This window comes from Abramis brama, assembly GCF_963993115.1.
Source record: "Abramis brama genome assembly, chromosome: 24".
Classification (NCBI taxonomy): Eukaryota; Metazoa; Chordata; class Actinopteri; order Cypriniformes; family Leuciscidae; genus Abramis; species Abramis brama.
Genome location: NC_139986.1, coordinates 21,206,650 through 21,220,286, shown reverse-complemented (window position 1 = coordinate 21,220,286; position 13,637 = coordinate 21,206,650). Strand labels below are relative to the sequence as shown.

General features: G+C 36.4%; 1 protein-coding gene across 1 annotated transcript in view; it reads right to left on the bottom strand.

Annotated features, from left to right (window-relative positions):
* The window catches only part of ek1 (eph-like kinase 1), a 63,489-nt gene that overhangs the window by 24,205 nt on the left and 25,647 nt on the right, over positions 1–13,637 (bottom strand). Inside the window, exons 4-8 of the mRNA XM_084103287.1 lie at positions 10,679–10,834; positions 10,211–10,564; positions 7,303–7,415; positions 5,275–5,437; positions 2,555–2,663 (exon numbers count right to left, since the gene is read on the bottom strand). Coding sequence (XP_083959413.1) covers positions 2,555–2,663; positions 5,275–5,437; positions 7,303–7,415; positions 10,211–10,564; positions 10,679–10,834 — 895 coding nt within the window. The remainder of the gene's footprint in view (positions 1–2,554; positions 2,664–5,274; positions 5,438–7,302; positions 7,416–10,210; positions 10,565–10,678; positions 10,835–13,637) is intronic.

The window sequence follows — 13,637 nt, the reverse complement described above, 5'->3', positions numbered from 1 at the left end:
AGTAGGCACCTGCTATACTGCGGCATCTGTCATTGTGCTGAAATGTTCCACAGATACAAGCATGAGGATCTTTAAAGTGTGTCCACCATTTTTAATTGCTTTTCTGGATATAAGTGGGAAAATAGAGGGGGAATGAAAGACAAAGGAAGACCATCTGCCAACATCATCACCAGCCAATCAGAGCTGTTTTTTCCTTGAAGCACTAGAACACCGTCCAACTTCAAATCACTGCCAGCCAAATTCGGTCCAAAAACAAAGTTGAACACACTAAACATGTCTGAACTCTTCATATTTCTCTGACCAGCCTAAACTTTGTTGTGCAAACACACGGGCCAGAGTTCCCATTGCTTCTAAACAAAGCATTTCTACGAGTTTTTTACAAGATACAGATGATTCATTTTAAATCATTAACACAAAAAGTTAAAAAAAGCCGCATGAACAAATAACAAATTCTAGAGTATGTTTTTAAAACGGCTAGACTAGAACTAGAAATGCTGAAAAGAAATGTATTTCACTTTTCTTTAATGATTTCCACATTTCTAAGCCTGGAAATCACAAATGTAAATTTGTGAAAAAAAGAAAACAATATATCTCTTCAGATTCTCCCATGACCCTACTAAATCTAGGCATTTGAAACCATAACATCTTGCTTAAGATTCCCACTAGAGGCAAAATATGTTTTGTTTTAAGCTCAGCAAGAGAATCAGAAATCAATGACCTCAAACTGTCATTAATGGAAAAAGCTCAGCTGAGGTTCTGAAAGCAGTTAAAAGAACCGATGGCACTGTGAAACGAATACCTTGTTAAGTCCAGTATATATAGCACAGTATAATCCAATGCCAAAGGGACCGAATGCAATTAGAGAGTTTAGCTTCACTCACCATTACGATTCATTGGCCACCACACCACACTAGAAGCACGTCATTCAAGATCAACATCAAAACTGTTTTTATTGCTTCCATGAGGGTCTTCCCACAAGCAGTCACAAATGCATTGAGATGGGGGGTTTTGGAAACCATGAATAAGAGGTGGCAGCACCAAGGTTTTGGCTTGCAGGCATAAACTTGGCCGACATAACACATCCTACGGGAACGTTCTGTCACAGTGCATTATGGGTTACAAATTGCAAAGCAGACGGAAATCTCATTCTGTGTTACAACATACTGGATCATATATCATCCAACAAAAAATCCCTACTAAATCAGCCTTTGAAATAGGGATGTGATTACCGGTCAATAATAATAATAATAATAATAATAATAATAATAATAATAATAAAAAAAGCTGAAATGATGCCAGTTTTTCTGTAGTATTGGTAGTACAGAATAAATTTGGTACAGTGTAGCTGCATATTGTCCTTGTATCATTTCATGTTTTAGCAACAGACAGGAAAACTAATTTAACTATATATATGTTGGTAAACAATATTCCTCTTTTTGATTTTTAAATGACATTATATCATATAAATACTTATATAATAAAAGTGTATATATAAACAATAAAAATTGTAACGCTTTACTTTACTTTGAAAGCCTTTACATATATTATGCATTATAAATGTATTCTAAATGCATTAATTATGCCTTGTAATGCAACTTACAATGTATTTTATGGTCTCATGAATATAACAAGGACTCAATATGCAAATATTATAACATTTTAACTTTGGTTACAATTCTTTATGAAAAGATATAATGCATTACAACAATGTACATTATGAATACCCTTATAATGCATTTTACATAAAGGTTTTAAGTAAAGTGTTACCATAAAAATGAATTAAAAATAAATAAATAAAAAATATATATAAATATATATATATATATATATATATATATATATATATATATATATATATATTTAAATAATTATAATTATTTATAATATATAATTAATAATAGCATTTTCATTTTTGCTGTTGTACTGAAACAACCTACATGAAAGACCAAAAAGGGCAAACATCTACACAAAGATCATGACTCATTCTGACCATTTCATGTCATCAAGAGCAGTTTATTTTCTGCTTTCTGTTCCTCGTCTCCTCTGATCCACCCATTCCTTTCATTTCCATTTCATTAGCTCCCTCTCTCTCAGCCGTACAGCGCCTCTACTCTTGCTTTTCTCCCTCATGTCTGTCTCTTCAATTGTTCTCTCAAGTGTTTGCTTTCATCTCTACAGATCACGCTACGCAATCAGAGGGCTAAACAATTTTGTGTCCTTTTGATTTTGTGTAAATGCACACATGCACAGATACAAAGACATACAAACAGAGACAGACGCACAAAAACACCTAATTTGCTCGATTCTGTCTTTCTATATTTACAGTTCCACTCTGATTAAATGAAATATGGTTTCTTCATCCTTCGTATGGATTTGTTGACAGCTAAAGAACCCAGATAAGCACTGATTTATCCAAGTCTGCCAATGTAGAAGTCGCCAATTAACTGCTTTTTCATAGATTCCATACTTTGGGTCTGGATATTTATAAAGAAAATGGTGCAGTCTAAATCTATAAGATGAGAACGATTAAAGAAAAATAGTAAATTGCTCTTACCGTCCGCTCACAACAAAACAGGCCACCAGCAAGACCAGAAGCACTGCACCTCCAGCCACCGAGATGGCCAGTATGGTTTGCTGGTTGGGATCTCCAACTGCTAGCATATCTAAGAGGAAGAGAGAGAAACCCACATTAAAGCAGATTTCATCTTCAGTGGTTCAATTTAGCACAGTTTTGGCATAATATCCATAGTTATTTTCGTAGTTGTTGAACCAATATGTGTTTAACAAGATTTTAGGTTAAAATGTATAAATGTATAAAGGAAAGTATATTTTAGGTGCTGGTGGTCACCATTTCTTTCAACAATTTTCAAAAAAAAATAATTATTTTAATTAATAAATAAATTTTTTTAGAACAAATTGCAAATATAGTACAAATAGTACAGACATGCCATGCAGTTTTAAAATGAATTAACAAATTATATTTCCATCTACCAATCTGTGTCCAATAGTAGTACATAGTAAACACATTTAGAAATGGTTAAAGCTTCTTTATCCATGGCAAATTTCATAACAATTTTCAACTTTTCTGACATCATTAACTCTTTCCCCGCCATTGACGGAATTTTCTGGCTTTCCCTGTTTTCACTGTTATACGGTAGGGGGCGCTATTACACATCTTCTGAAAGAGTAAATAATCCCTGGATCAAAACACAGGCAAAAAAGGAGCAGAAACAAAAGATAAAAGCATTGCTTATGCACACTGTAATCTTTGGGGAAAAAATTCAATTTTCTCAGCTTTTTGTTCAAAATGTTGCTTTTTTTATTAAACTTACCCACATTCAAGAAGTGTTGATAAAAAACAATGCATTAAGCTAGAATAAAACTTTTTTTTAGATGCATGTTCAGATATTCATGCAACAAAATATTATAAGGGTCATGACATTTTTGTAAAAATGATCTAAAATGCTGGTGGTGGCTGGCAACTTTTTTAAAAATTTTTATAAAACTGGTGGGAAAAGAGTTAACGTGTGTTATCACAATGAAAAAAAATCGTTATTAATATTTTAGTAGAAAAAAACAAAAAGAACCGACGTTAAATAAGCTGAATTTCTGCAGATAATGTTAAAATAAAAAGATTTAAGAAAGCGTCTCCCTCTAATTATGTGCACTGAATGGTGGCGGGTACCATATGGTACACAAACTATGAGACAAACACAGCGGGGCATCTGCCTACTTTGAGCTAAAGCTTCTCACACTTCAGAGGAACATTGACAGAAAATCTACATGCTCAGACTTCAAACACCGCAACGAGAGAGCAAACTGCAGCGCGTGAGGAGCCTCGTCTATCTCAGGGGACTAATTGAACGTGTTCACATGTATGAATATTTCACAGCCTCTTTCTACGCGCGCGGCGGATCGGAAATTCAATCAGCGGCGTGTGATGGAGAAATACACGGGTGTGACACAGGTAAGAGTTTGGCCAAAGCAAAGTCCTTTCCCAGAATGCCCTTGAAAATTTGAAAATATTATGCTTTGAATTAGAAATGAAGGGTTTGGTGGCACTTGCACAGTCAGAAACAGAATAGAGGTATCTAAAATCAAGGACATTGTGAATGGGATTTAATAAAGCAATAAGCCACAAAAGCAATGTGCATAAACCCCACTTAACTGTGGTAAAATGGCTTATTATTTTACAAAATATCAAAATCTAATTAAAATGCAAATGTTCAACAAATTATTGTGTTTATTAATAATATACATAATAAACAATTCTTACATCAAGTAATGTAGCCTAACTGTAAGCTAGCAACAAAGCAATTTTTGACAAACTTCTGTAGAGAATTGATGTGTCTAATTGATTTTATAAAATATTTACTTATATAAATATTAAGCATTATTCACCCTCATGTCGTTCCAAACCCGCAAGATTTTCATTCATCTTCGGAACACAAATTAATATATTTTTTATGAAATCTCAGAGTTTTCAGTCCCTCCATTGGCCGCTACGAGATTGGCCGCGATGAGATTCATTCTTGTATGTTACGAGGCACATTTGAGCTTCCGCAAGAACCAATGAGATTCATTCACGTTTGAGTTTCTGCAAGAACCAATGAGATTCATTCACGTTTGAGTTTCTGCAAGAACCAATGAGATTTGTTCACGTTTGAGCTTCCGCAAGAACCAATGAGATTTGTTCTTTCGCGTCAAGCAGGTTCGGTTGAGCTTCTGTTTATGTTCACTGATCAATGTTTATATGTGAATAAAAGCCTAAATTCAATCTATTCATCATATAAAGCGATCGAGTCTTGCTCAGAAAATCTTGACTAAACCGCTCAAAGAAATCATAAAACGAATCCATATGAATTATGAACTTTTTGAAGCATCAAAGTGTCAGTTGTGTAGCTGTCAATGAAGGGACAGAAATATATACATTTTTGTTCCGAAAATGAATGAAAGTCTTACGGGTTTAGAATGACATGAAGGTAAATAATGAAAGCATTTTCATTTTTGAGTGAATTAACATTTCAGCAATATCCTTTCGCTACTGGATATTTTCTGCAACATGCAAATCATTTCAGCTCTACAGTGATATGGAGAACAACCACTTTGTTGAATGAAATTATATTGTTCAATTTGGCATGGATGGTATTGATCAATCAGCATACAGGATCAGAAATGTCCATTTCATAATGAGAATATTAGGGTCCGATTTTTCAGTTAGTTCTCTGAGACTAGAGGAGAATATTGTGGCTAATGGTTTGGTTTTCCACTCACCTTCATGGCTTGTCTCCAACTCAATCTCTCCCCTGTAGTTCCCATAGCCACCATCCGTACGGGCTCGAACCCGGAAGATGTATGTGGTTCCCGGCTTGAGTCCGTCCACCGTCATGCTGTTGGATTTGGTCTTCAGGACAGTGTAGTTCTGATCCTGCTGGTTCTATAGTGGGAAAGAATGGAATGATAAATGAACAAGGCAGCATTCTATGAAGACGGATGTCTCGATCCATCACACTGATACCTGAATCCCTTCCTGTCCTGCAAACCCCAGGAGGCAGCGTGAACTTTGTCGAATCATCCATAATGGATCGACTCGCATTCACAGAAACAAACGAGGAACAAGAGAACAAAACATGCAGATCGGATTCAAATCAGTCAATTGCCAATTAGCAATTAGCTCAGATGGAATTTAGTGCTCATTCAAGCACCTCCTGCCAACAGCTAACACAATGCTTTTCACGTAGATGGATTGAACTGAAAAGAAACTGCAGATTTCTACACATTTTTTAGGGGCCTAACAGCTTTTCGGTTTCCAGTAACTGGAATTTCTCCAGATAAATGACATCAATCCTACTGACGCCTCATTGTCCAATTCTCATTGTCCAATCCTAAGGAGAATTCCATACAGTGTGCTCATGTTAATATTTCACAGCTTATCGATATCCATTCATCTTCCATCATGTAAGCCTTTCACTAAAGTGGCACATGGCGTCTCGCTTAGGGAAATCTAACGTTCCAGACAGGAACGCCACACCCTGCGAGAGAGGGACTGCCATATTTCCTGTGGTGCTATTAAATCTAAGATGGGCCAAACAGGCGGCATCAAACGGATCGCGGACACAGCGGCAGGCAAGCCTGTCCATCTGTGCGCGCCATCTAAAAGCCACATAGCCCATAATCACCTGAATAAATCATAATAATTACCCATCTTCATGCCACACAGCCAAATACTGCGGTACAGGAGGGTGTCACAGAGGGATCTAAACAACTAACTGTGCCAAATCACTTACCCTGTGTATAGAAATGTTACTGTAGAAAGCAGTTCACACTAGAGATACACGACATATATTGGCTGATAATAGAGATATTTTGTGTATGCTCATTTCTGCTAAATTTAAAAAGAGAAATAAATGCAATCTTTAGCAAATCTCAAAATGAATATGTAATTTTGATATACTTTATAATTGTGATGCCTAAATTTACCTTTTTGGCATTTAAACTAATTGATTCAAGATTTTAGATTTATTAATGAATTTAATTATACACAATAGTATAAAATAGTATTTTAATAAAAAAATATATTTAAATATATTATAAATATGTAAAAAAATAATGAATTATTATTATATAACTATATAAACAATATATGTATATATGTATATTCTTAAATATATATTTGCTTATATTTAAATATATACATTATTTATTTGTTATAGACCATACAATTAGTACTTGTATATGTATAGTATAGTAAATGTCACATACATTATTGTACACTTTATGACATTACATAATAATCACATCTCAAATAACAAAAAAAAATTAAATCAGATTTCACCATTCAGAATGAGACTTGTTCAAAAAAAAAATGTTTTTATTCGGATTTCAAACCACATCTGGATGAGGTTTTGATTCGATTTCAAACATAATCGCATATGGATTTGTAAATATATAAGATTCCATGTGTTTTTTTGCTGTCCAGACCATCAATCTAAACAGATTTGATCAGGATGATGTAAAAAAAAAAAAAAATTGGCTGCCTGTCTGAAAAAAGCCTAGGTGATTTGTTCAGGACAATAATGTCATCAACTCTAAAATGTGACAACCTTGAAGGTTTTTGGCAGACGGAACATCTATGAATGTTAATTTGGACCGAATGAAGCATGACTGTGTTAACATTACAGCCTCTCCCCAGGGTACGATAAAAGTGAGCTGCCATATGTCCAATCAGTGCAAGGAGAACTCACATAGGGCCAAAAGGTCATGGAGATTTGAGTGTGTTGAAGAAAGACCAAAGCCTCTAACCTTTTCATAATAGGTGACTTCATATTCCACCACGGTCCCGTCGGCAGGTTCTGGACCCTGCCATGCCAGCGTTACACTGTCCGTGCCCTTCCTTTCCTTTAAGATGACGCTCACTGAAAAAGAAAGAGAGATAGATGAATTGAGATTGATTTCCATGTAAAAGAGGAGGATTAATTACATTTCTAATTAAAGAGTATGAGAGGGCTGGCGGAGCGCTTCTTGTCTTTTTCGGGAGTGATAAATTATAAATTTTCACCCGTACTACATAGCTGGCACGCAGCCAGAGCACCTCAGCCCGTCTATTCACACAACAGCAGCGTTCGAGAGCCGGCCTGAGCGGAGAGAGAGACAGAGGTGCTAATGATGCTGTCAGATCCGGAGTACAAACGAGGGCCTCCCGTTTTGGGCCCCGGCAGCCAGTGATGAATGAAGGAGCTGACGTTTCGATCTTTAATGAGATGTGTGAGTCTTAACTCTGCATACACTATTCTGATCTGCCACGCAGCGCTGACACAGTGACACCGCTAACTGCCGTACACACACAAACACTCTTAAGCTGATAAACAAACAGCTACGCTCATATCTCAGCATGTGTTTGGTTCACAGATAAAGAACAAACACGCTTCAGTTCAGAGTAAGTGAAAAGAAAGGTGTCTCAAAATATCACAGGAGAAGATGTAGCAGATGAGTTAAAAACAGGACAAAAAAAAAACATCTGTATATAATAGACAATATGATCAGACCATCATGTAAACACATCAATCTGAAATAAATTAACTGATTTATATGAATTCGAATGAAAGAGGTGGCACAGATCTTAAATAGTCTTGGCAAAAAAAAAACATGGCACTCATACATGGTATGAAGAGCTAGAAGGTGATCAAGAAATATTTCTTATTATTATCAATGTGGCAAAGAGTTGTGCTGCTTAATATTTTTGAGGAAACTGTGATGCATTTCCAGGGTCATTTGATGAATAAAAAGTTAAAAAGAACAGCATTCATTTAAAATAGATTTTTTTGGTAACATTATCAATGTCTTTACTGTTACTGTTGAAAAAGTATTAATTAAAAAACTTACTGACTCCAAACTTTTGAATGGTAGTGTAAACAGTGCAACTTTCACATTTTATTAAGAAAATAATAGGGTCAATTGTCAATTTCTGCATTAACTAACTTGCATTATACATTCATATGTGTAGCATAACAACACTCTGCATTCAGTTCTTATGAAGTCATAAATCTGTCAGCTTTGTTTGATGTTTTCGTCATTTTATGTTTCCTTACAATTTGCATTTATAAATATTCTGTTTGCCATCACTCGCACACCTGCCGATGAAAGATGTGCCCTGAAACATCAGTCGATTTCCGCATCATGCAAAACATGCAAATACAGGCACTACATCATCCCAGAAGCCTCCTCTCGACGCACGGCGGATTGTCTCTTGAATATTTCAAGCGGTGTGGACCAGAGGGCAAGTACTCGAAATATAAACCAATCACAGTTACGTATACCTCAATCCCTCCCCTCCCACAGTGGCGTTTCCACGGTTACAGGCATGTCAGCTCTCATAAGAGCGAAGGGCTGTTGATCTGGGCATCCAGGGTGACTCTCCTCTCAGGCTTCTCATTACGCTGCCTCTCTCTCCTGTCTATTTCTCTCTCGCTCTTGTTCTCTAAGGGGCTGAATCATACTTAACCACAGGATCAGGAGAGCTCGTCTCTCCTCTCGACCAATGACGGGCTTCGAGCCGCACACAGAGTGCGGGTTTAAAGGTCAGGCGAGATATAAGAGGACCCATTGAAACACAGCATACCAGTGTAAAATTCAAAAGCAGGAAGCTGCAGAGTTTTAAGATTTAAAAATGTGTAACTGAGCTTTAAAGCTGTTGAAGGACTACATATCCATGACTCTTCTGACAGACAGTTATAAAATAAATCTACATCACAGCATATTTTTGTATGAATCAAATTAAAAGGTCAAACAAATAAATTATGTGTTCATTACATTTAGAACAACGGTTTCAAATTTTGCAAAGGACCCCCAAATATAACCATTTCCATGCAAGGAATCCCTTCATAAAACATAAAGATAGCTTTAAATTTTCATGTATTAAGGACTCATTTATACTGTATATGAAAAATATTAAGTGTGATATTATATAATAGCATTTATATTATATATTATTCCATTATGTTTTATATTATATTTATCCATGAAAATATTATTTTATACATTCATAAATTATCACATCTATATTTTATATTGCATTATATTATTGATATTATATCAATAATAGTGTGTGTATATATATATATATATATATATATATATATATATATATATATACACACACACACACACACACACTATTATTGATATAATGATTATTGAATTAATTAATAATTATTGATATAATTGATATATGTGTGTGTGTGTGTGTGTGTGTGTGTGTGTGTGTGTGTGTGTGTGTGTGTGTGTGTGTGTGTGTGTGTGTGTGTGTGTGTGTGTGTGTGTGTGTGTGTGTGTGTATGTATGTATGTATGTATGTATATATATATATATATATATATATATATATATATATATACTCTATATTATATAAACAAAAACTTTTAAAAAGTTAGATTAATCGATTTGACAGCACTACATATAATATAAAATAAAAAATACAAAACTTTATAAAGATTTGGTTTCTTTCTATGACGTAATGTTAAAACTCAACAGTCAACAGAATAAAGTAAATGCCATTAATCTTATTTCCAAAAACAAAACAAACAAAAAAATAGGGTCGAATTAGGGTTCCTGGACACCAGTTTTGAAAACCCCTCATTCAGAGGCTTCTAAGGAGTCTTATCCTCTAATTAACAATAGAAAACCCCTTCTTGAAGAAACAGTGACATCTCACCTGTCTGACTGGTGGTGACGTTGACGGACACTAGTTGACGTGGACTGGGGCTGAGATCTGACACTCCGTTCATGGCTTCTATGCTGAAGGTGTAATTGGTGTGAGGCTGCAGTTCTGTGACCAGAATCCTGGGGTGTGTCAAGCCAAACTGCCTGGGGTTGAAATGTGGACCACTGCCGCAGGGAACACACTTCTCACTGTCCCCTGCAGCCCCTGTTTCTCCCGAACACTTCCTGCAGTGGACACTATAGGTAACATCTCCACGTCCACCACTGTCACGAGGGGGACTCCATTCTAGAGTGACTGCAGTCTCGTTCACCATTGAAATAGGGTTGCCGGGTGCCGAGGGGGGTCCTGATGAACGTACATACAAGTAAAACACATTAACTGTACAGTTATCTAAATAACAACAAACTGGATGTTTGATTGATTGATTTTAGTTAACATTTAGAAAGACCCTCAGCTTACTTGTGCACGCCATGGAGCGAGGGTCAGATTCCGCCCTGTAGAAGCCTCTCTCACACACACACTCGGAGGCTTTGTCCTGGTGGGAGTAGCTGTGTGGAGGGCACTTCACGCAGTACGCATCCATGGCAGAGGCCTTGTAAAAGCCTGACCGACATGCTATCGAAGAAGAAAAAAGATTAAACAAATTATTTTATTTATTGATATGAGTTCTCATTATACAGTATATTTAAACCAAAACAAGGAAACGAATCAGTTCAACGTGGCCACAATTTAGTAAAATGAGAGAAAATCTATCTATCTATCTATCTATCTATCTATCTATCTATCTATCTATCTATCTACAGTATCTTAAATTCTTAAAGGTACAGTGGCAGAAACAGACAAAAATGTTGTATTCTAAGGGAACAAGAGAGGATAAAAAAACTTTCAAGTAAAATTACATTATGACATTTTAGAGCATGAAACCTTATACTTGAGGACTATTGAAGAAGCAATGTGAAGAGAGGAGTTTTGTGATGTTATGAGGGAGATTTCCCCTCAGCTCTCGTCACCTTCTTCAGTGAGGCATATCTAACATCCCACTGCAGCATTAGCCTGACTGGAGGCACGTGGCGGCCGTGTGTGTGTGTGGGGGGGGGGGAGCTGGGTTAAGTTGGAGCTGAGTGAGTGAGTCTGTGTGTGTGTGTGTGTGTGTGTGTGTGTGTGTGTGTGTGTGTGTGTGTGTGTGTGTGTGTGTGTGTGTGTGTGTGTGTGTGTGTGTGTGCATCAGAGCACTTCCCCTCAGGGAAGCTGTGCCAGACTCCCATGTTGCCCCTAGAACTAAAAGCAAACCCTATATTTCTGCTAACACATCCCAAACATGTCAGTTCTTATCAGCCACAGCACAATGCCTCCAACATATTTCTCTTTTCAGAGTGACTAATACTGAACTTTAGACTGTGCTAATGGAGTGTAGAGTGACGGCAGTTAAAGGTGGATGTAGTTTTGAGAAGTGTTGCTTGTAAATTTAACCACGCTAAGTGACTCAACCTGTGCTGTAATTAATAACTCAAACACTGAGAAATGTCTTGGGCTCCAAGGAAATTTCATTACAGAAGTCATGCTGTAATTCCTATATACACCATCCCAGAAAAATAAAAATGTATCATTTCTTTTTCTCTATTTTTTAATAAACTATTCAAATAGGAATAGGCCGGTAAATGTGATAAATGTTTGATTCTAACTTGCAACATTTCCTGCTTCCATTTCCTTAGGATACTATCATAATATCAATAAAAGTGGCATAAAACATTATATTGTAATGGTAACATATTATATTGTGTTGTATTTAATATCTATGTGATGAAGCAGTATTATATTGTTAATTAGGGATAATTGGGACATATTTTCCCAGTTATCTCATTAGTAAAAAGTGTTCCACTTTACCTGAATTCACCCTAATAATATTTCATTACAATATAATGTGTGTAGGGCTAAGTATTGCAATGCACGAGCCAAAAGAATCACATTAATAATCATTATGAGTAGAATATGCATTACATTGCACACTTTATAATTTACACTCAATCACATCAACCTCCTCAATCCATTAACAGACACTCTGATTTACCACCACATTAAACTTTAGTTAATAGCCGGAGATGTTTCATGATCAATAAGACAGCTGTCCCTCTAAATTAATGAATCACTATCTTTCAGTTCCCCACCAACCAATCAACTGTGGTTTATTGCACTGTTATGAAGCTTAAAAGGTCAAATGGGTCAAAACCTTAGCGGAAGAGTCATTTAATGTGATATAAAACCATGCAAAATGCTGTTTTCTTTCTGACCAGAATGGTTTCTTCTTGCTATTTAATATTTCCAAGCCTATTTTTTGGTCCAAAATTAAAACTACAAAACATTATGTACCACAGGTAGGCTTTGTACAATGACAAAGACAAAGACAAAGATTTATCCACCTATCTCAATCTAACACCATTGACACCACCACACACACATACGGCTACACACACACACACACACACACACACACACACACACACTGTGTAATGCTTCAGTAAAGATAAGACCCTCTCAGCGTGAGATCTTTCCGAGAGATTAAAGGAACAAGAATTTGCTCTAAATGCTTTTACTTCAATCTGCCGAGAGGCAGTCGAGACCAGCAGAATTAATACTCTCTTAACAGGAAAACGTCGTTTTTTTCTTTCATTCTTCCATAGTGTTAAATTACTAAATCCTTCCTTTATCAGTGTCACACTGACTGTGTTTTGTTATCTAACAATGTTCTCCTTTTATTTACAGAGATGTCATAATCCACATGACCACAGATACATTCAAAGCCATCATTGTTTTTTAATACCAGAGCTCAGAGCGTTGCATAGTTCCTGTTTTTCTGCTGTATATAATACAAAAGGAGAAGATACACAGATGTGGAAATACACACAAAAAAAGCCATTTTCCCAAATGGTTACACTGCTGTACTAACTAAAGCTTTATGCTAACAGGCTTACTGAATTCTGGCACAAATCCGGGAGTATTCACTGACCTAAATAATTCTGAGCTAAAATGTACAGTTTTCAGGGTTATTAGGTGAAGTTCTGCTGCATTGGGTATAAAAAACCCCCATGATTCCAGCGTATTTAGCTAAGACCTACAGAAGGAACAATTGTTGAACGTGTAACTAACCTCTGGTGGTCAGTGTGAGGTAAGAGGTGTAAAGTCCCCGTGGAGGTTTGGAACGAGGCCTGAAATGAAACAGCATGTGTGTATTGTGGTTTTGCAACCTCTCGGTGCCCAATGCCAAACCAGAAAGCCGTTGGAAAGCCTGGCCTTTTGTGGAACCCAACTGGTCTAGTGTCTCATAGCCAGCCAGCAACAAGGCAGATTTCAACTACGCCTGCTATCCACAAAAAAACAAAAGTACGATAGAGGATATGGAAATGCTGGGAAGGAGAGATCC